Source organism: Pan troglodytes, chromosome 19 (assembly GCF_028858775.2).
Source record: "Pan troglodytes isolate AG18354 chromosome 19, NHGRI_mPanTro3-v2.0_pri, whole genome shotgun sequence".
NCBI lineage: Eukaryota > Metazoa > Chordata > Mammalia > Primates > Hominidae > Pan > Pan troglodytes.
Window position 1 is genome coordinate 25466226 of NC_072417.2, and position 22112 is coordinate 25488337.

Below are 22112 nucleotides of genomic sequence, written 5' to 3' on the forward strand. Positions count from 1 at the left end.
AGCCTGGAGTCTAGGGTCGAGAAGGGCGGGGCGTGGCGAGGAGGTCTCAAGGGAGGTGCTGGCCTGACGGCCCCGCCCGTCCCGCCCCTCCCCGCCCAGCCCAGCCCTGCCCAGGCTAGCAGTCCTCAGAGCCTCCCGCAGCAGCGGCGAAAAGGGGTCCCCCACGGCCTCTAGGGGCCAGGATCCAGGGAAGGCCCGGAGACGGCGCCGATCCTCAAAGGGTCCCACACGCCAGCCACTGGGCACCGACCTGGAACCCTCCATCCGAGATCTCTGGAATCGCCGCTGAGTCAGCAACGCGCGCGCGCGCCCGCGGAAGCCGCGGCCCCGCCCCGGCCGCCTAGCGCCTGAGTTAACCCCTTCCTATACAGAGCCGCAGGATATTAGCCCTAAGAGGCCTCCACTGTATTCGGAGACCACAGAATTCCTTAGAATCCAAGTCAGTCTCCCCAGCTGAGTTCGGTGAGCTGTGAGCTCTATATTCGATTTTATTTCCGGCCTAGGTCTGCACCTTCCCAGAGTGCCTGCCTCAACTCCTTCACCTCGAAAAGGAGGTGAGGCCGAGTGCAGTGGCTCATACCTGTAATCCCAGCACTTTGGGAAGCCAAGCTGGGAGGATCGCTTGAGCCCAGGAGTTAAAGACCAGCCTGGGCAACATAGTGAGACTCCATTTCTACAAAAAATAAATTTAAAAAATTAGCCAGGCATGGTGGTGTACGCCTGTAGTCCCAGCTCCTGGAGAGGCTGAGGTGGGAGGATCCCTTGAGCCGAGGAGTTCGAGGCTGTAGTAAGCTATAATGGCTCCACCGCACCCCAGCCTGGGCAAGACAGCGAGACCCTGTCTGGAAGAAAAAAAAAAGGGTGGGGGAGAGCTGAATCAGACCGAGAAACTGGAGAAACTGGACTCCTTCTCCCCAGACGTGGAGGGCCACCTCCAGAGCTGTGTCCTCGCAGGTCTGGACATCCTCTTAGTAGCCAAGGCGTTTCCCTTTCTCAGGGACCCTGAGACGAGACAGGGGTTCAGAGAGCGGCAGTTGGGTTTTCCTCTGTCCTGTGCCAAAACTCCTCAACAGGGTTTTTAATTGGTCGGTGAGCCAAGAGTTAAAACAAGAGCCTGAAGGCGGGCTTCCGTGACGTCACTAGCACCCCGCGTCCGACCTCAGAGACTGGGGCGTGGCTAACATAGCCTCGTCCCCTCCTTCCCTGTTTCCCCGCCCCTCCCCGCTGTCACCAAGCCAGGGGCACATGATGCAACCCAACGCGGTTTCAGCCGTCTGATTGGTAGCCGCGCCCGGCGCCAGGCACAGGGATTGGACAGAGGAGACTGTGACGAAACCTGGACCCTGCCTAGTAAAGAAGGGAGGAGAGAAAGAAGAGAGAAGGGGGGCCCCCCGGGAGGGAGGGGGCCGGGGGGGCGGGGTCCTAGCTCTGTGCTCGCGCCCCCAGCGCGCCAGTCCCGGGGCTGCAGGGAGCGCAGCGCGCGCGGCCCGGGCCCCGGCCACCGGACGCCCTACCGGACACGACCCTCCCTGGAGCTTGGACAACTGCCCACCTCGGACGCTGCACCGGACACTGCCCCCCCACAGGGCTGGACACTCCAACGGACACTACTTCCCAGCTCCGGACATTGCTCCCTCCTCTCCCGGGGCCCTGGACGCTTTTCCCCCTCCCCCCTCCGGGGGCCCAGACACTGAGCCCCCCTCAGCGTCTGGCTAGCGTCCCCTTGCACCCCAGCCCAGGACACTGCCTCCTCCCTGTCCTCTTCTCCCTTCTGCTCCTCCCACCTCATCTTTCCCCTGCTCGGGTCGGAGCCCCGCCAGTTCCTCCGACCCCCTGCTGCTCGGCCGCGGCTGCCCGCGCCCCCATCCCCAGCTCCTCGCCCGGATGCCTCTCCCCGGGGGACTATGGTGGCTTCTCTGCTGCCGTCGAGGCTTCACTCTTCTGCACCGGGACTACGGGGACGGCGAGCTTAGCGGGGACGGGGACGAGGACGAGGACGAAGAAACCTTTGAGCTGCGGACCCCGAGTCCAGCGGGCGGCGGGAGGGTAAGTCCCGGGGGTTCGGAGCCTCGTCTCAATCACTCTCGCTGTAACCGGCCGTCACGCTGATTCGCTCCAGCCTCCAGCCACACGCTGCGCGCTTGGCGAACTAGGGATGAGGGAGAGTTTTTTGCCTGGGGGCCAAAGCCCCCGGGAGCTCTCGGAGTAGCAGCCCTACTCGGGATGTGCCTGTGGGCCTCCCGCTGCAGGCTGGGCGCTGTCCACCTGCTGGGGGCCCTGAGGCAGGGGAGGCGTCACGCGTGGCCCGACCTGGCCCTGCCTCTCCCTTCCTCGCTGGGCCCGCGTCCCATCCCGTCTCCTTCCGCCTCCGCCAGCGCCGAGGAATGTGGCGAGGCCGGCTGGGCGGCTCGAACGCCTGGGTCCCCCTCCGCTCCCAGTTCGCAAGTGCGGAGGCCAGATGCGAGAGCTCCCGCTGCGGAGACCTGGACGAGGGGGAGAAGTCATCCCAGGATTGGGGTCTGTGGCGGGGACCCCACGGAGAGGGAGGTGGGAGCTCTTTGAGGACCCCTCCTCATTACCCTGCCACTCAGGACAGAACTCTCGGCTTTCCCGGGTGAGGCTCCTGGGAAACCCCTGAGGGGATGGATGGTGAGGGACACTGGGCTGCTGCCTGGTTTTGTCGAATCTCCCCGTGGGGAAACGGAGGCACGATTGGTGTGGGAGACCTCCATCCCTTGACGTCTCCTCCCCCATCCCTCCTGCACACTGGCGGCCAGACTCCCGTGTGCTGTGGCCCGGGTCAGGCTCCCATCCCCCGCGCAGGGGTCCCCAGCAGGCCCAGTGGCTCGGTGCCCGGGTGGGGCGGGCTGCGCCGCCGGGGCCGGCGCCAGCACCTGGCGGAGGCGGAGGGTGGATAAATATAGAGGGGGGGGAGGGAGGGAAGCAGGGCACTGCGATTAGGGGAGTTAGCCTAAGAGGGTGGTCAGTACCTGCCACATGTGGTGTGGCTGACAGCCCCACTCAGACCTTCCAGAAAATAGGTGGAGGTTCACGTAGGAAGGGCGCAGGACCCAGGCGTCCCCAAGCTTCCAGCTTGGGCAGGGTCGGCTTTACCAGGCCATTGCCTCCCTCATGCTCCACCTCAACTCCCCCCTTCCCTGAGCCTGGGGACAGGTGTCCCTGGCCCCCTCCCCCACCTCCCCCTCTTGGCTCTAGCAGTCTGGGAGCAATATGAGGATGGCACGGTTCCCGCCTGACTGGCCTCCGGGTTGGGTTTGTGGCCTCTCTCAGACCCCAGTCTACAGTTGAAGTTCCAGGACAGGGGGAAGGGAGGAGGAGGGGGAGGGGGAGGGCAAAACCCTGAACTACACCTGCCTCCAGAGGGTGTGCCATTCCTCAGTCTGGCCCGCCCTTCCTAAGCCCCAGCAAAGGGGCAGGGTCTCTGCTCACCGTTGAGTCTCAGGAGTGTCTATGGGAGAATGTAAGACGCTTTTGGAGAAAGCCCTATACTGAAAGGGTCCCTCTGCCCTTCATTCACCTCTGTGCCTACCACCTGTCCTGCCTTGGCCAGGGAGGCAGTGTGGAAGAAGGGAAAATGAGGAGGAGAGGGTGCCTTGGAGCCTGGCAGAACGAGCTCACCTCTCCTGTTTCAAAGATGGGGAAACTAAGGCCCGGAGACGGGAAGAGACTTGCCCAAGGTTCCACAGTGAGTTAGTGGTGGGGCGGGAATTGGAACCCAGGTCTCCTGACTCTCTGCCCAGTGCTCTTTCCACCCTACCCTACCCCTGATTGTATTTTCAAAGGGTAACTGAGAGGAGCCTTGGCTCCTTAGCTCCTGCTGTTCTGAAGAGCTTGTCCTGTTGAGACCGGCGGGAGGGGCGAGCCCAGCGGCTCCAGCATGCTCCACCCTAGTCACGACCCCACTCTGTGACTCCTTCCTCAATCCCCTGAGCAGCCCTGTCCTGAGGGCAGAAGGCACGAACCTTGCGCAGGAAGGGCTCTGACCCTGAGGGCTTCCCCGCCTGTCTCCCCAGGGTCCCCTGGAAGTGACGCTGACTCAGCCAGTGAGGAGCGGGCCTGTCTCCAACAGGTGAGCTACGCCCCTACGTCCCATAGTCTGGCGACCCCAGCATGTTCCCGGGACCCCCATCCTCTCTGTCTCCCCTAGCGGTTGTGCAATAAGGGAGAGGCCCTATGCCGGACGCTGTGGTTTGGCTGGGGTCCCGGGGGGCGGTCCGGCTGGGGGCGCGGGGAGAAAGAGGGGGGTCGGGGCTATTTCTGGTTCGAGGTCAGAATGGCCCAGCGGTTCCCACAGCCTGGGGGAGGGGTGCCCAGCTTGGGAGCAGACACCCGTGCGGTCTGGGGAGCCCCTACAGAGGAGCCCCCTAGAGGCAGAGTGGAGGCCCAACCCTCCCTCCCCTCTGGCCCAGGCTGCAGAGCTGGGAGGAGACTTGGAGCCTCATCCCGGAGAAAGGGCTGCCGGAGGACGACCCGGACATCGTTGTGAAAGGTAGAGACCCCCCTCAGTGCACTCTGGAGGCCCCCAATCCCAACCCCCTAGGGATTAATGTCTCTACTGATGCCCCTTCCCTCCCTCTCCGGCCCCCAGGTTGGCTGTACCGGGAGCCCCGCGGAGGAGGGGCGCGGCCCTGGCTGCCCCCGCGCCGAGCCTGGTTTGTGCTCACGCGGGACTCCCTGGATCAGTTCAGCAGCAGCGGGAAAGGGGCGCGGCGTCTCGGGAGCCTCGTGCTCACCAGCCTGTGCTCGGTGACCGGCCCAGAGCGCAGGCGTAAGGAGACAGGTGAGACCTCCTGGGGACTCTCCTACCTTCCTAGGCAGGGGCCCCGGCAGACCCTAATGGCCCTCCCTGGCCTCTCTTTTCCCCAGGTCTGTGGTCAGTGACTGTGTCTGGTCGGAAACACAGTGTCCGCCTCTGCTCCCCACGCCAGGCAGAGGCTGAGCGCTGGGGGGTGGCATTGCGGGAAGTGATCGCCTCCAAGGCACCCCTGGAGACCCCCACCCAGCTACTGCTCAGGGACATACAGGTACACACCAGGGAGAGCCAGGAGAGTGGTGGACCCCAAAGCTTTCTGGGGTTGTGAGGAACTCCCTTCCCCATCAAGGTGACCCTCTCCCTGGCCCCCTAGGAAAGTTGCGGGGACCCAGAGGCCGTTGCCCTCATTTACCTGAGGAACCCGATTCTGAGACACACTAGTGGAGCCTTGTATGCCCCACTCCTGCCCCTGCCCTATGGAGTCAGCGCCCCAGGTGAGTGGTCCCATGGCCCAAATCCCCTGGATGGGATGGGGTGGTTCAGAGGTAAGAATCTGAATCCCTTAACTGGCAGGGATCTAAGCATCCTTCATGGACCTGCCAGCTCCTCACTTTTCGAAGGATGAAGGTGAAACTGGAAGCTGGCCAGGGTGGAGGAGAGGAAGCCAGCACACACAAAAGGGCCCCCTTTGGCCACCTTCTCTATGGGTCTCATTCTGACTACTGATGTTCCTTCAGGAGTTTGTACACTCCCCTATTTTTTCATTATCCTCTTGAGACTATGCCATATTACCTTTACAAGTGGTAGAAAAGCTACCACTTTTGTAGAACGTGCTGGCCTCATCCAACTGTACTTCTCCCTAAACGGTGTAGTGACTGGCCCAGGTCCTAAAGTTAGAGGATTAAAGGGTGCTGGGAGAGGAACCCCGGTTTTCTGACTTCTAGTCCAGCCTGTTTTCTGACCTATGGTGGTGAGCCTCAGTATGGAGTTACAGAATCTGGGGTGTGAATCTACAGCCCTTCCCGGCGGTCCGTCTCCCTAAGTCCAAATCCAGGCTTAGTGGGATTGGGAAGGGGATTCCTGGGAGGCAGAGGTTGAGAGTCTGGCTCCGTGGGACCACTGCTTTCCCTTCACTCTTCCTGTCGTTCGTACCCTCCCCTCCCTGCCACCCCATCCCCTTATATTCCCTCTGACCTTCCCCTGGTTCATGCCTTCCTCCCAGGGCGCAGCTCTGTGTCCCCTCTCCAAACCGTCCCTCCGCCCCCACCCTCCCACAGGTCCGGGCTATGCACCCCTGCGCGAGGAGGCGGTGCGGCTGTTCTTGGCGCTGCAGGCGCTGGAGGGGGCGCGGCGCCCCGGGCCCTTGATGCAGGGTGTGCTCCAAACCTGCCGGGACTTGCCCGCGCTCCGGGATGAACTCTTCCTGCAGCTGGCTAAGCAGACCTCGGGCCCTGCAGGTCCCCCCGGGCTCCCGGCTACCCAAGACCCTGCGGCCCTGCGGTACTGGCAACTCCTCACCTGCATGAGCTGCACCTTCCGACCTGGGGGAGCTGTGCGGGGGCACCTCCTGGGGCACTTGGAGAGGTGAGAGGGGCGAGGCGGGGGTTACGGCCTAGGCGAGGAGCTACCGGGCTGGGAGAGAATGAAAGGTCTTTTGCAAAAGACTTGGTAGGTAAAGAACCGAGTAATACATACAGTGCCTTTGTGGGAGATACAACATCCTATCGCAGTTGTGAGCGGATGAATTACAATAAAACGCCCCCCTTGGGCTGAGAAGTTATGAAAAGGCTGCTTTTCCTCCAGCTGATGCAGGCCAGCGCCAGGGCTTAGGAAAATGTAGTAAAGTGGCTGGATTTCGATTTCAGGCCGAAGGAAGATCACGAAGACTTTTGGAAGTGGTGGAGGCAGTTGGGAGAAAGCTGCCAGGGGACTTGAAAAGTAATTCAGCTCTATGCAAAGCACTGGGGAGAGATTTAGAAGAGCCTTCAAAGAACTTGAGTTGGGGCGGGGAGGAAATCGGCTAGATAAAATAAACTATAAGAGAAGCAGGCAAGAGGGAGGGGGAGAAGAAAGCCCTTGGAGTTTTGATCCCTGGGTTCCTCCTAACCCAGGACCGAGCAGGCACTCCCGGACTCGGAACTGGCGGAATATGCGCGCTTCATCCGGAAAGCGCTGGGCCGGACGCGCGGCAGAGAGCTGGTGCCCTCGCTGGCGGAGATTTCCGCGTTGAGCCAACGGCAGGAGCTGCTGTGTACCGTGCACTGTCCGGGGGCTGGTGCCTGTGCTGTGGCCATCGACTCCCACACCACGGCGGGGGAGGTGAGGCCAGAGAAAGGCCCCATGACCTCCAACCCACCCTGCTAGCTTCTCACGCCTGTCTCTCCCGCTTCCTGGACCCTAGGTTTGCCCCGAGTCTAGATTATTTTGGTAAGGGAGGGAGTGGTGGTGACAGGACTAAGAGACCCCTTCCAATTGAATCAACCCCTCCCAGAATCCTGGCAAGACCTCTGAGTGGTCTCCCCTCACCCTCCTCTTCTAGGTGGCTCGAGAGCTGGTGGGGCGGCTGGGCTTGGCCCGGAGCCGCAACGCATTCGCGCTGTACGAGCAGCGAGGGGCCCAGGAGCGAGCCCTGGCTGGGGGGACCCTCGTGGCCGACGTGCTCACCAGGTTTGAGAAGTAAATGTCCAGCCCCAGCCCTGCTCTCTATTAGCCCATCCACTTCTCAGCTGAGGTCAGTCTCTAAGCGGACATTATCCAGCGCTTGCCCCTGGCCCTGCGCTGTGGCGTTCGCTGGTTTACAGACGGACCTGCCCGCCGCAGGTTTGCAGTCCGACTGCAGCATCACCTCCGCTGTCGGCTCCGCCCAGGCCCCGCCCCAAACACATGGCCCCGCCCCCACCCCAAGCTGCCCTCGCCGTAGGGGTCCGGCTTCTCCCTAGCGCTTCGTCTGCTCCTCTTCTGCAGCTTGGCCGCGGAGGAAGCTGGGTTGGAGGACTCGCCCGACTCCGGGTGGAGACTATGTCTGCGTCTTCACGGACCTCTGCACCCTGAGGGGCTGTCCCCAGACGGTCACGAACTGCCTTTCCTCTTTGAGCAGGTGAGGCTCCCCGGCGTTCACGCCTCCAAACAGACCCCCAAGCCTGAACCCCTGGTTTTCTAGGCCGTCTCATTTCATCACTATGGCAGCCCCGCGGGAGGCTTGACTGGAACCTAGACATGCTCAGATTCCGCGAGGCGTTTTCGCGACGGTTCCGCCGCCGCTCGTACACTGACGCCGGGTGCCTCCCCTGCAGGCTCACGCTCTGCTGCTGCGGGGCCGGCCGCCCCCACCCGACGACACGCTGCGCGCCCTGGCGGCGCTGCGCCTGCAGAGCCTGCATCGGGACTTCTCTCCGCGGGTGCCCCTGCCCCGCCTGGACCGCCTGCTCCCGCCCCCGGCCCCGCCGCGCGAAGACCCGCCCCGCCCGACCCCCAGGCCGCCCCCTTCCGCTGCCCTGCTGGCCGGGGCGCTCTGGAGCCCGGGCCTGGCCAAGAGGCGGGCGGAGCGGGCCCGGCGCGGCGGGGCCGGCCGCACTGCGGGAAGCATTGCCCGCGAGGGAGGAGGCGGCGCCGGCACGGCAGCTGCCGTGCTGGGCGGCTGGAAGCGGCTACGGGGCATGGGCCGAGCTGAGGCCATGGCCGCCTACCTGGCCCTGGCGGCGCAGTGTCCGGGGTTCGGCGCTGCTCGGTATGACGTTCTGGAGCTGAGCACGGTGAGGGGGAGAAGGGAGAAGGGGACTCTGGCGGCCCAAGCCCCACACCTTTGCCCCAGAGCCACAGGTCCCACGGAGGGTCACGTAATTCCCCACATCCAGAACAGCTACCCATCTCAAACCCCAGGAGTCACTAGCCCTTGGGCCCTCACATCCCTGGAGCCTCAGCCCCCTCCACACACGTGCTGTGAATCATAGGGGGATCAGGATACTCCTGCTCACAGACACCCATCTCCCCCTACCAAAAATAACGCTGGGCTCCTCCTTCCACCCTGACTCTGCCTCTCTGTCTGCAGGAGCCTGGTGGGGGTGCTCCACAGAAGCTGTGCCTGGGCTTGGGAGCCAAGGCCATGTCCCTCTCCCGGCCAGGGGAGACAGAGCCCATCCACAGTGTCAGCTATGGCCATGTGGCCGCCTGCCAGCTAATGGGCCCCCACACCCTGGCCTTGAGGGTGGGAGAGAGCCAGCTCCTCCTGCAGAGCCCCCAGGTGAGTGAGAAGAGGAGTTGTGGGAGGAGGAGAGAAGGGAAGCGATGTCAGGAAGCATTTACAGAACACCAAACCTGGGCCAGGTAGAGCTCTAAGCACTGGGGATCCAGCAGTGATCACAGACAAGCTGAAGGAGCTTACACTAGAGTGGAGTCAGACAATAAACAAGGAATCCCAGGCTATGAAGACAGTGAGAAATGCTACAAAGGAAAGAGTGATGTGACAGGAAGCCAGGGAAGGGTTCTCAAAAAGGGTGCCATTTAAGCTAGCCAGGGAAGACCTGGGAGAACAGCATTCCAGGTAGAAAGAATTGCAAGGCGGCCGGGTGCAGTGGCTCATGCCTGTAATCCCAGCACTTTGGGAGGCCGAGGCGGGCAGATCACGAGGTCAGGAGATCGAGACCATCCTGACCAACATGGCGAAACCCCAACTCTACTAAAAATACAAATTAGCTGGGGCTGGTGGCGCACACCTATAGTCCCAGCTACTCGGGAAGCTGAGGTAGAAGAATTGCTTGAACCCGGCAGGCGGAGGTTGCAGTGAGCCGAGGCACTTCAGCCTGGCAACAGAGCAAGACTCCATCTCAACAACAACAACAACAACAACAACAAAAATAATGTTAGAAGAGCAGAAAGAACCAAGTATAACTGGCACATAGAAATGAAGGAGAGAGGCCGGCCGCGGTGGCTCACGCCTGTAATCCCAGCACTTTGGGAGGCCGAGACGGGCGGATCATGAGGTCAGGAGATCGAGACCATCTTGGCTAACACGGTGAAACCCCGTTTCTACTAAAAATACAAAAAATTAGCCGGGCGTGTTGGCAGGCGCCTGTAGTCCCAGCTACTCAGGAGGCTGAGGCAGGAGAATGGTGTGAACCCAGGAGGCGGAGCTTGCAGTGAGCTGAGATCGCGCCACTGCACTCCAACCTGGGGGACACAGCGAGACTCCGTCTCAAAAAAAAAAAAAAGAAATGAAGGAGAGAGTGGTGATAAGGAAGGAAAGGTTGCAGGGCCAGAGCACGTAGGACCCTGGTGGGGAAGCTGGAGCCCTAGAGCCTGGAGAAAGGATGAGAAAAAGAAGAGAACCTGGCAGTCCCTGTTGCACACTGACCTCTGCCCTCTCTTAGGTGGAAGAGATCATGCAGCTGGTGAATGCCTACTTGGCCAACCCCTCCCCCGAGAGGCCCTGCAGCAGCTCTTCTCCTCCATGCCAAGACCTGCCAGACACCTCCCCTCCCAGCCAGCGCCCAGGCCTGGACGAGCCCCAGGGACAGTCTGGCTGCTTGGGGCAGCTGCAGGACTGAGCCTGCCAAGAGGTCACGACTTCCCTCCTGCCTGCAGCCTGGGCCAGGACTGCTCTGAGATTTGAGGGAAACATGGACCCTTTTGGCCCTGCAGGGACAGGGCACATCCCACACCCAAGGGCTACAATGGGTGTGGGTAATTTTCTAGTTTGTTTCTTAATTTATTTGTAGAAGAGAAGAAAAAAAAAAAAGTTTCTTATTTACACAAACCCTTCCTGTGGGAGTGTTATTCAGTGGGACAAGTTGGAACCCCATAACGCAGAGCCCCGCCTCTGGGGACGCCCACACCCTGGGCTTTTACCAGGCTCTGGGGGAAGTCTGGACACCACAGTGCTTCACCCTCCCCCTCCTTGACCTTCCAGACTTAACCTCCTCCTGGCCAGTGTGCTGCCACAGGTTTGTGGGTGGAGCAGGCAAACAGGCCTCATTGGAAGCTGGCAGTTACTCACCCTCCCTTCTCCACTGAGTGGCATACAGATGGCCTCCTGGAATCCCTGAGGCTGGAGGGCAGTGAGTCATCAGATCTGGCACTGCCCATTTCTTACTCGTTGTCCAGCTCTGGGCCCATCATTGGTGTGCCTAATGCTTTGGGCCTAGAATGGAGAGAAGCTTGGGGCAGATAACAAACCCAAGAATTTCTCTGGCACAGAAAAGTAACTCAGGATGTTCTCAGCCCTACTCTTGAATTCTGTTTCTGCTTATCAGGTTGGGTTGAACTGGATTGAGTTCCTGGAACTCTCATGGCCCTGGGCACTGGGAATCTGGAACCTTGGCTCTCCTGGCCTGCTCAGAATGTAGTGTGCCCTCCTTCAGTAGACCCCACCTCCTCTGCCCTGAGTGGAAGAGGTTGGGGCAACATTGACCCTCACTGGGGCAAAGCTTAGGCGCTGAGGAGACAGCAAACCTTAGTAAAGCTCTGTAATCTTGAGACAAGGGCTGACTCTAGTAATACTAAACAGCCTAGTTCAAGGTGAGGGATGCCAGTGGAAACAGTGAACACACTAAGATTTGGACTAAGTGATAAGACGTTGGAGGAGGTGAAGGCCACCCTACTGTCAGATGCCTAGAAACTGGACCCCTTCACCACCCCCCCCCCCGTATTCACAGATCAAGCCCTGGCTATACTGACAACCAAGCTTTATTACTTTATTAGAGCTGAACAAGCATATTAAGAGTTAGGGCATGGAAGGGAGGAAGCAGGACCAGCTCATGGGCTAGAGATGAACCAAGAAGCGTTGTCCATGAGGTGAAGCTGGGTCAGAGGGAGCAGGCATGGTCGAGGCTGTGGTTACCATCCAGAAGGAGAAGGAGTAGTGGGGAGGGAAATCACTGCTCCTGGGTGCCCCAGGAAATGTAGTCTGGCTGGGTGGCCGCATGGTACTCATCAATGAGCTCCTGAACAACCTCCCTAGACCTGTCCATCTCATCAAAGTTGTCCTTGAACATGTCCTCCTTACGGAACTGCTCGAGGAAGGCATCCCGCTTCCGCAGCTTGTCAAACTGCTGGCAGGAACTTTCAAAGAGCTGAAAGAGATGAAAATCTCCAAAATGCGAGCCAGGGGGTTAGAAGTGAACTTGGGGAAGATGATGAAGGTGGCCAGTGGAACAGACTCTTCTAAGAAGAATAGAAACCTAGACTCACCGAGGAGATGCTGGTGTGGTTGGCCATCATGAGCCCGCTGACCCGGTGGGCCGAGGGCAGGTAGGGAGACTTCCTCGACAGGGCCACCTGGATGCTGGCGGGGCCCCACGGGATGAAGTTGGCCAACTTCCGTTCCCGGATCCTCTGCAGGCTCTTGTGGACCTGGGGTGGGCACAGGAGCAGTGGAGGTGGCCTCTCCTCTACCCCTGCGGGTCCAGGGCGCGGGATGAAGGGGCCTCCCCTACCTGGGTGGGGTCCACCTCTCCCTGGATGATGTTGAGGATGGCGATGTAGCAGTGGTTGGTCTGGCGGTCTCGGCCTGTGGACACCATCACGTTCTTGGGCTGCAGCAGCCGCCTCATGACATCCAGGACCGTGGTCTTCCTCACGCTGGCCACCTGATGGGACAGTGAGACAGGGACCCGGCCGGCGCTCAGGGCACAGTCCCCCTTTGGCTTCTCTTTGGCAGAAGCCAAAGGCAGAGGGAGGGTGGAGAGCAAGTCAGCAAGAAAGTCGCCCGCTCTGTGCCAGTCCCTGAGCGCAGTGCCTTGGGGCCCGCAAAGGGCAGCTCCTGGGGCAGTGGGGAAGAGAGAAAGGCTGGGGCAGGGCCTGCTGGGCCCAGGGCCAGCCTGGCCTGGGACACTGAAGGCTGCTCTTACTGACTGGTCCGTAGTGAGCGGGGTGTAGCCGGTCATGAGGAAGTGGAGCCGTGGGGTGGGAATGAGCGAGGCGATGAGGCCGATGAGGTCATTGTTCATGTAGCCGGGGTAGCGCAGGGTGGTGGTGCTGGCCGACATGATGGTGGACACCTGGGGACAGGCGTGCCATGTCATGGGGCTCGGCCTGGGTGGGACCTTCCTTCCCCAGATGACCCTCCAGCAAGGAGGGCTTCCAGTCCAAAGGAGTCCGGGAGTGGGGGCCCACCAGCTGGTTGATCTGGGAGAAGGATGGGTTCTGGATGTGCAGGCGGTCTGTGGCAATCCGGTTCAGGGCTGTGTTGTCCAGCACCACCTGGGGGGACAGAAGAGGATCACAGCATCTTGAGGATAAAATGGGCATAGAAATAAGATATTGGCTTAGCCCCTGCTGAACTCCAAAGCCAGGAAGTAGGTTTGTTTAAAAAAAAAAAAGTACTGAGGCCAGGCGCGGTGGCTCATGTCTGTAATCCCAGCACTTTGGGAGGCCGAGACGGGCGGATCACAAGGTCAGGAGATCGAGACCATCTTGGCTAACACGGTGAAACCCCGTCTCTACTAAAAATACAAAAAATTAGCCAGGCATGTTGGCGGGCGCCTGTAGTCCCAGCTAATTCGGAGGCTGAGGCAGGAGAATGGCGTGAACCCGGGAGGCGGAGTTTGCAGTTAGCCGAGATCATGCCACTGCATTCCAGCCTGGGGGACAGAGCAAGACTCCGTCTCAAAAATAAAATAAAATAATAAAATAAAATAAATAAAATAAAATAAAAGTACTGCTGGGCATGGTGGCTCAGGCCTGTAATCCCAAGGCCAAGGTGGGAGGACCACTCGAGGCCAGGAGTTGGACACCAGCCTGAGCAACACAGCAAGATGCCATCTCTGTAAAAAATATAAATAAAAAAGTATAAATATATATATAATATATATACATATATATATAAATATAAATAAAAAATAAAAAGAAAGAAAAGTACTGTTTCTGGGGCACCATGAGATACTCTCGGACTACACAGGGCAGTAAACAAACACGTGAGTACCCACATGTGCCATACACTGTGCCTGGCTCTGGGAAGACCACAGAGAGGAACAGGCACCATCTTTCCCTTCATTAGGCCTATAGTCTCGTGGAGGGAGGCACACTAAATATAAAACAGAAAAGTATAGTTAACTCCCTGAAATACACATATAGGAATCTGATCTTGACTGAGTAGTCAGGAAGGGTTTTGCTAAGAAAGTTATCCTTGAGCTAAGAATACAAGCATGAGTGGGCATTAAGTAGGCAAAGGTAGGATACGTGGTGGTGTGGGGAAGGTATATTCACTTTGTTGAGAGTTTTGCTGCCTAAAAGGATTCTAAGAAACTTAGAGGTCAGGACCTTATTTCCTAATCTGGCCCACAGGTATGGCTTTGTTGGTCTTCTGTCTGTGTGTATAGGGGCTGAGGAAAGGTGGGGTGAATGAGACTCACTGGCCTGAGGAGACAGACCAAAGTCCTCTACCCTTTTTTTTTTTTTTAAACACAAGGTCTTGTTCCGTTGCCCAAGCTGGAGTGCAGTGGTGTGACCATGGCTCACTGCAGCCTCGACTTCCTGAGCTCAAGCAATCCCCCTACCTCAGCCTCCCATGTAGCTAGGACTATAGGCACATGCCACCATGCCCGGCTAATTTTTTTTTATGTTATTTTTTGAGGCAGAGTCTCGCTCTGTCACCCAGGCTGGAGTGCAATGGTGTGATCTTGACTCACCACAACCTTTGCCTCCCGGGTTCAAGTGATTCTCCTGCCTCAGCCTCCAAGTAGCTGGGACTACAGGCACATGCTACCAGGACTGGCTAATTTTTTTTTTTTTTTGAGACAGAGTCTCACTCTGTCACCCAGGCTGGAGTGCAATGGTGCAATCTCAGCTCCTTGCAACCTCCACCTCCCAGGTTCAAGCAACTCTCCTGCCTCAGCCTCCCGAGTAGCTGGGACTACAGGCATGCGCCACCACACCCGGCTAATTTTGTTTTTTTAGTAGAGATGGGGTTTCTTCATGTTGGTCAGGCTGGTCTCGAACTCCCAACCATAGGTGATCCGCCCGTCTCAGCCTCCCAAAGTGCTGGGATTACAGGTGTGAACCACCGCACCCAGCTCTAATTTTTGTATTTTCTGTGGAGATAGGGTTTCACATGTTGCCCAGGCTAGTATTGAACTCCTGAGCTCAAGCAATCCATCTGCCTAGGCCTCCCAAAGTGCTAGAACTACAGGCATGAGCCACCACACCCAGCCCCTCAACTCTTTCTTTGCTCACCACACAGTCTGCGTTCTGCGTCAGCCTCTTGAGTGTCAGGAGTGAATTGTAGGGCTGAACCACTACGTCGCTCATCTCGTCCTGGTAGGGAAACACTGAATAAGTCTGCACTAGCTTCTTGGGGTACCTGAGAGAAAAGAGGATGGTGGCATAGTGAACTGGAAGGACCCCTCCATCACTGCCCATATGTGCCATTTTGTACAAAAGGGGTGAGGGCAGAACTGAGTCTTCAGAGCCAAAAAGGATAAGCCTGAAAGCTTCAAACTCTGTAGATCCCCTTCCCTCCACAGGTAAACCCCCACCCCCCAAAATAGCTTCCAACATGGTCCTTGGGTGGGTCTGTCCCTATGACTCAAAAGGGGTAGTGGCAGACTTTCTAGCTCAAGAGAAAAAAGCAATGACATTACCCAGGGAACCAGGGTTAATACCCTCTCCCCAAACACAGGCTTGCCTGTCATTCAGTCGCTCCAGGAGGTAGGAGCCCAGGCCAGAACCCGTACCCCCAGCGATGGAGTGACACAGCACGAAGCCCTGTGTGTATACAGGAATAAACAGACTCAGTTTCTCCTGCCACACTCTCACAACACAATTCTGATACCAGATGGGTGGGGTCTTACCACACACATCAGGTAAGCAGTCAATTCTACAGTAGATGCCAGCTGGGTATCCACTAATTCACTTCAATTCTGGACTACCTACAGACTGTCCCTGACTTAGGATGGTTTAATTTAAGATGTTTTGGCTTTATGATGGGTTTATCAGGACATAATCCCATCTTAAATCAAGAAGCATCTGAATTACAATGGTTCAATTTACAATTTTTCAACTTCATGATGGGCTTATTGGGTTATAACCTGATGCATTTCTACTTACGGTATTTTCAATTTTTTTTTTTTTTTTTTTGAGACGGAGTCTTGCTCTGTCACCCAGGCTGTAGTGCAATGGCCCGATCTTGGCTCACTGCAACCTCTACCTCCTAGGTTCGAGCCATTCTCCTGCCTCAGCCTCTCAAGTAGCTGGGACTACGGGCATGTACCACCACTCCTGGCTAATTTTTTAATTTTTCGTAGATACGGGGTTTCACCATGTTGGCCAGGCTGGTCTTGAACTCCTGACCTCAAGTGATCTGCCCGCCTCGGCCTGCCAAAGTGTTGGGATTACAAGCATGAGCTACCGCACCTGGCCTCAAATTTGTTTTGGTTTTAGAGACAGGATCTCACTCAGTCCCCCAGACTGCAGTGCAGTGGTGTGATCATAGCTCACTGCAGCCTTGAATTCCTGGGCTCAAGGCATCTTCCTATCTCAGCCTCCAAGTAGCTAGGACTATAGGCATGTACCACCATGCCTGGATAATGTTTGTATATTTTGCAGAGATGGGGTTTCACCATGTTGCCCAGGCTGGTTTTGAACTCCTGGGCTCGGATGACCCACCTGCTTCGGCCTCCCAAAGTGCTGGGATTACAGGCATGAGCCACTGTGCCTAGTCAATATTTTCAATTTGTGATGTGTTTACATCCTGATAAACCCATTGTAAGTTGAGGAGTATCTGTACCTGAAGATAGCATCAGATCCCACAGAGTGAAGGCTCAGTCCCACAAGACTCTCCCACTTCCAATGCCAACACAAGCTTCAGGTTGTTTTATCTGTGCCTCTGACCAACCGGCTATAAATCGAGGTTCTCAGGACTGCTCCTTGGGTTCAATTAATTTGTTAGAGTAGCTCACAGAACTCAAGGAGACACTTACTTACGTTCATCCATTTGTTATAAAGGATATTTTAAAGGATACAAATAAACAGCCAGATGAAGAGATACCGAGGGGAAGCTCTAGAAGGGTCCGGCGCATAGGAGTTGCTGCCCTGTGGCGTTGGGTTTGCACCCTCCTGGCCTGTGGATGTGTTCTTGTTCACCTTCCTGGAAGCCCCCAAACTCAGTCCTTTTGGATTTTTATGGAGGCTTCATTACACAGGCATGACCGATTAAATCATTGGCAATTGGTGCTCTACTCAATCTTCATCCCCTCTCCCTTCCCCAGAGGTGAGGGGTGGGCCTGTAAATTCCAACCCTCAGAGCACCAGGTTTGTTCCCCTGGCAACCAGCCCCCCATCCAGTGGCTATCTGGGACTTTCCAAAAATCGCCTCTTTAACATAAGCTCAGGTTTGGTTGAAAGGCACTTGTTCCTTAGTACAGTGGTTAGTAAAATTAACTAATTAAAATAAAATGAAAGATTAAACTAAAAGAAACGGGCTTGTTATAAATAACAAAAGACTGTCTTTCACCTTTATCACTCTGGAGCTGTTCTGGAGCTGTTTCAGAAACCAAGGACAAAAGGTCAAATATTTTAACAAAACATACTATTATTGCTCTAGTCCCTTAGGAAATTACATGGGTTATAAGAGCTGTAAGCCAGGAACATATCGCACCCAGCATGGGGAGAGATGGAGAGGCAGTCTCCAAGGATCTGGGGGAGAGACTTCGGCTTGGTTCATTCTCCATTCCCAAAACGCCAATGTCTCAAAGCTTCCTCTTATGCATCCAGGCTGAGGCTCCTTGGGAAGGTTTGGAGCTGGAGAAGCAGCTGAATGACTCATGCCTAAGGGGCCGGTGCCATTCAGATTTATGACTTCCTTGAGAACAAAGATTATATCTTATTCACCTCAATATCCCACATCTGATGCTCCATAAACGGGTTTTGAATTGAATTGCTCCCCTCATATTACCTATCCAGGCCACCTCCTGACCTTTCCCCAGCACTCTTCGGCCTCCCTGCCCATTCCTTCCCCCACTCCATAACTTCACCTCCAAACTGTCACTTCCATCTGCTTCTCGGTCTATGATGTCAAAGATGTCTTCATGAATTTTCTCACCCTGTATAGAGATATGGAAAGGGAGGGTCAGGCCAAAGGTTCCAGAGAGCATCTTTTCTCAGCACAGCACCAAGAATTCTGTCTACCCTGGAATATTGTTGCCACCCTGAAGCAGAGCCTAGGCTGTAGCCCTCAACCCAGAAGTGCTACTATTGCAAATGATTTGCACAAAATTTGCATAAACCTCTCCCTGGCTGTCCCTCTTGTTCGGGGCATCCTTTTGTCTCTTATTTTCTGTCAGTCCGGTCAAATTCCTAGTAGCTTGAGCCTGCCTTGCCTCTGGATGGGAATATCAAAGGTCTCTGGAATGGTCGCCTGGACACCTGGGAGAATCCGCTGGCCCAGTTGTTGCCAGCTCCTCCTCCATGTTCCGACAGGTAGATGTTCTCTGGGTTGTAGAGCTTGGCATAGGGGGAGTTGAGGATGGAGTGGATCACCCGGGGTTCCAAGTCCAGCAGCACAGCCCGGGGGATGTAGTGCTCATCGTCTGCCTGTCAAGGGGAGTCCAGGAGGGGGCCCAATCAGCTAGGGCGGCCCAAGTCCGAAGTCCTCCCAACTCTGGCTCCCTCCGGCCCTCCCTCCTCAAGCCAGCCGCCTGGCCCTACTGCCCAGCGGGGTTCCCAGTACCAGGCCACTCCCTTCCCTTCCGCCCCCTTGGGCCACTGCCGCCCCCGGCCAAGTCGCTGGGGGCACCTGGTAGAAAAAGACGTCCTTGCGGTCAGTGCCCTCGGTGGCGAACTCCTCCACGATGCCCTCGGGGCTGATACCATGCTCGGCGCACAGCTGTTTCCAGAACTCGAACCCAACTGGGGGAGGGGGGAGATGCCCGGGTCTGCTGGAGCCTTAAGGCCTGAGGAGCCCAGTTTTAGTCTCAGAGGCTGACACGATCAGAGGGTGGACCCAAGATGCCTGGGTTTGGTAGCTGCCCCAGCCCCGGGCTGGAGGCGCAGCTCTCGGTCTGGGTTATCCAGAGCAGCAGGGCAGGGGGTTCATGGAAGGGAAAGGGGGACTGGTGGAAGCCAGGCACTTGGGTGGGACCCGAAGGGGCAGAACCAGAGACCGGCGGGGCCGGCGCTCGCTTGCTCACTCTGGTTGCCGCACTGGCCCAGCTGCAGGGTGATGATCTCCCGGGGCATCGCTCTTCAGACGTGGGCGCGCCAGCCCCGGCCTGGCGAGAGTCACGGCTGAGACGAATGCCTGGCAGCCAGGCGCGCAGGACGTGGGGAGCGCGCGCTCTCTTCGCCTCTTGACGCGGATGCTCGGTCTGCGCGTGTGCAGCGAAGGCCTCTCCTCGGCCGGTGGGCCGGGGAGCCCAACCTGGGCATCATTTTCTCCCTCAGCAGTCGCAGCTGGAATTCCGCACAGGCGCAGAGTCAGGCCACGCCCGCTCCTGCCCACCGCTCGGCGCCTGCGCAGTGAGACTCGTTGGGGGTGGCAGAGTCGGAACCTGGATGTGTTGGGGAGGAAAGGAACGGGGGAGGGGAGGAAAGGGGAGAAGCGGCCAGGTGGATGTGCTTGTCCACGTGTAAGGAGTCATCTACCTATATTGGTAGGTGAGGACACTGTCAGCTTTGCTAGATCAAAGGGCTAGAAGCCAACTTTTCTTCGTTTAAATTTCTATTTTTTAATGGTGTTACAGTACATACACATGTATGTTACCTTTTTATTTTTTAGAAGGGTCTCGCTCTGTCGCCCAGGCTGGAGTGCAGTGGCGCGATCATAGCTCACTGTAGCCTTGAACTTCTGGCTTAAGTGATCCTCCCACTTCAGTCTCCCGAGTAGCTGGGACTACAGGCGTGTGCTACCACGCCCAGCTAATTTTTAAATTTTTAAAATGTATTTTTGTAGAGATGGGGATCTCACCGTGTTGCCCAAGATGGTCTTAAACTACTGGCCTCAATCAATCCTCCTGCCTTGGCCTCCCAAAATGCTGGGATTACAGGCATGAGCCACCACTCCTGGCCTAAATTTACCATTGTAACCATTTGTAAGTACTGCATACAGTTCTGTGGCACCAAGTACACTCACATTGTTCTGTAACCACCACCACCATTCTTTTCTAGAACTTTCTCATCTTCCCAAACTGAAACTCTATCGCGATTAAACAGTAACTTCCCCTTGACTACTCTAGGCACCTGATATGAGTGGAATTATACAATATTTGTCTTTTTGGGTCTGGCTTCTTTCACTTAACATAATATCTTCAAGATCCTTCCATTTCGTAGCATGTGTCAGAATTTCCTTCCTTTTTACAACTGAATAATATTCCATTGTATAGATGTACCACATTTTGCATAACCATTCATCCCTCCATGGACATTTGGGTTGCTTCCACCCTTTGGCTATTGTGAATGTTGCTGCTTTGAATGTGAGTGTACAAATATCTGTTCGAGTCCCTGCTTTCAATTATTTTGGATATACACCCAGAGGTAGAATTGCTGGATCATATGGTAATTGTGTTTAATGTTCTGAGGAATCGCCATATGATTTTCCATGGTAGCTGCACCATTTTAAATTCCCACCAGCAATGCACAAGGGTTCAGTTAAATAAATTTTATAGGAGGCCATTGATTTGCACTGAGCTCCTGTGCTTGGCTCAACAGACCAAACCAAAATGGAGTCACTCACGCTAAAGTTCCATGTCACTAAGCAACACTAAGTTGTTTATCAAACCTTCAGAGGAATCAGGAGAGGGAAGGAAGAGCCAAAACCCCAAACAAGCCAGTGTTAGCCGGCATGATACGGAAGTCCTTTTACAAGAAAAGTAACTTTGAAAGGACCAATCTGCTTTTTTTCCTTCTGTTTCTATTTTTCTCTACCCTTTTTTGTCCATAAAAACTAACCTGTGCTTGACTCATCTGAACACTCATTCTATTTATTTTATGGAATGAAACGTAGCCTGATCTAGAATCACAAACACTGTAAATGCCACTTAAGATTTTTTTTTTTTTTTTTTGAGACAAAGTCTCACTCTGTTGCCCAGGTTGGAGTGCAGTGGCATGATCTCGGCTCACTACAACCTCTGCCTCTCTCAGGTTCAAGCGATTCTCCTGGCTCAGCCTCCCTAGTAGCTGAGATTACAGGTGTGCACCACCACACCCGGCTAATTTTTTTGTATTTTCAGTAGAGACAGGGGTTTTGTCATGTTGCCCAGACTGGTCTCGAACCCCTGAGCTCAGGTAATCCACCTGCCTCAGCCTCCCAAAGTGCTGGGTTACAGGCATGAGCCACTATGCTCAGCCAGGTAGCCAGGTTACAATCTTTTTTTTTTTTTTTTTTTTTTTTAGATGGAGTTTTGCTCTTGTTGCCCAGGCTGGAGTGCAATGGCTCGATCTCAACTCACCGCAAGCTCCACCTCCCGGGTTCAAGCGATTCTCCTGCCTCAGCTTCCCAAGTAGCTAGGATTACAGGCATGCACCATCACGCCCAGCTAATTTTGTATTTTTAGTAGAGACGGGGTTTCTCCATGTTGGTCGACCTCATGTGATCCACCTGCCTTGGCCTCCCAAAGTGCTGTGGGATTACAGGCATGAGCCACCACACCCAGCCTTTTTTTTTTTTTTTTTTTTTTTTTTGAGATGTAGTCGCACTCTGTAGCCCAGGCTGGAGTGCAATGGCTTAATCTCAGCTCAGTGCAACCTCTGCCTCCCAGGTTCAAGCAATTCTCCTGCTTCAGCCTCCCAAGTACCTGGGATTATAGGCACGCTCCACCATACCCTGCTAATTTTTGTATTTTTAGTAGAGACAGGGTTTCATCATGTTGGCCAGGCTGGTCTCAAACTCCTGACCTTGTGATCCCTTCCAAATGTTGGGATTACAGGCCTAAGCCACCGCACCCAGCCTCTGAGACTTTTTATGCAGCCTTGGAATCCTGGGCTCAAGCGATCCTTCCACCTCAGCCTCCTGAGTAACTGGGACCACAGGCACATGCCACCATGCCAGCTAATTTTTTTTTTTGAGACAGAGTCTCTTTCTGTTGCCCAGGCTGGAGTGCACTGGCATGATTTTGGCTCACTGCAACCTCCACTTCCCGGGTTCAAGTGATTCTCTTGCCTTGGCCTCTTGAGTAGCTGGGATTACAGGCATGAGCCACCACGCCCGGCTAACTTTTGTATTTTTAGTAGAGACAGGGTTTCACCATGTTGGCCCGGCTGGTCTTGAACTCCTGACCTCAGGTGATCCACCCGCCTCGGCCTCCCAAAGTGCTGGGATTACAGGTGTGAGCCACCATGCCCGACCTTTACAGTGACTTTTCTACATTCCACCAGGCTGGCTGTTCCCTCAGGAATAATCTCCTGTGTGTCT

At 56.0% G+C, this 22112-nt stretch overlaps 2 protein-coding genes across 12 annotated transcripts; one reads left to right on the top strand and one right to left on the bottom strand.

Annotated features, from left to right (window-relative positions):
* The first annotated feature begins 1397 nt into the window (after positions 1-1397).
* Positions 1398-10526, top strand: PLEKHH3 (pleckstrin homology, MyTH4 and FERM domain containing H3). 9 transcript variants are annotated; one of them, XR_008540376.2, is made up of 15 exons: positions 1740-2046; positions 3572-3706; positions 4035-4090; positions 4431-4510; positions 4610-4801; positions 4888-5045; positions 5148-5268; positions 6052-6358; positions 6886-7093; positions 7314-7450; positions 7739-7871; positions 8068-8526; positions 8823-9014; positions 9542-9753; positions 10141-10275. XR_008540376.2 is itself a non-coding variant. In XM_016931778.3 (14 exons), exons 1-14 carry the CDS (start codon positions 1885-1887, stop codon positions 10315-10317), a joined length of 2508 nt encoding a protein of 835 aa, XP_016787267.2. In that variant the 5' UTR covers positions 1453-1884; the 3' UTR covers positions 10318-10526. The 9 variants fall into 9 exon arrangements, 4 of the variants coding, with proteins under 4 accessions (XP_016787268.2, XP_016787269.2, XP_016787267.2 ...); XR_010152844.1 differs by lacking the exon at positions 9542-9753 and having other exon boundaries at positions 1453-2046; positions 7314-7441; positions 8068-8501; positions 10141-10526; XM_016931778.3 differs by lacking the exon at positions 9542-9753 and having other exon boundaries at positions 1453-2046; positions 7314-7441; positions 10141-10526.
* A 911-nt stretch (positions 10527-11437) lies between these two features.
* On the bottom strand, positions 11438-20438 carry TUBG2 (tubulin gamma 2). Of its 3 annotated transcripts, XM_054669699.2 has the most exons (13): positions 19467-20438; positions 18895-19254; positions 18501-18613; positions 18131-18298; positions 17740-17808; positions 17220-17246; positions 15393-15472; positions 14942-15068; positions 12884-12970; positions 12619-12768; positions 12205-12357; positions 11960-12121; positions 11438-11841 (listed from the first exon to the last, which is right to left on the bottom strand). In XM_054669699.2, exons 2-13 carry the CDS (start codon positions 18941-18943, stop codon positions 11644-11646), a joined length of 1383 nt encoding a protein of 460 aa, XP_054525674.1. In that variant the 5' UTR covers positions 18944-19254; positions 19467-20438; the 3' UTR covers positions 11438-11643.
* Between the last annotated feature and the right edge of the window lie 1674 nt (positions 20439-22112).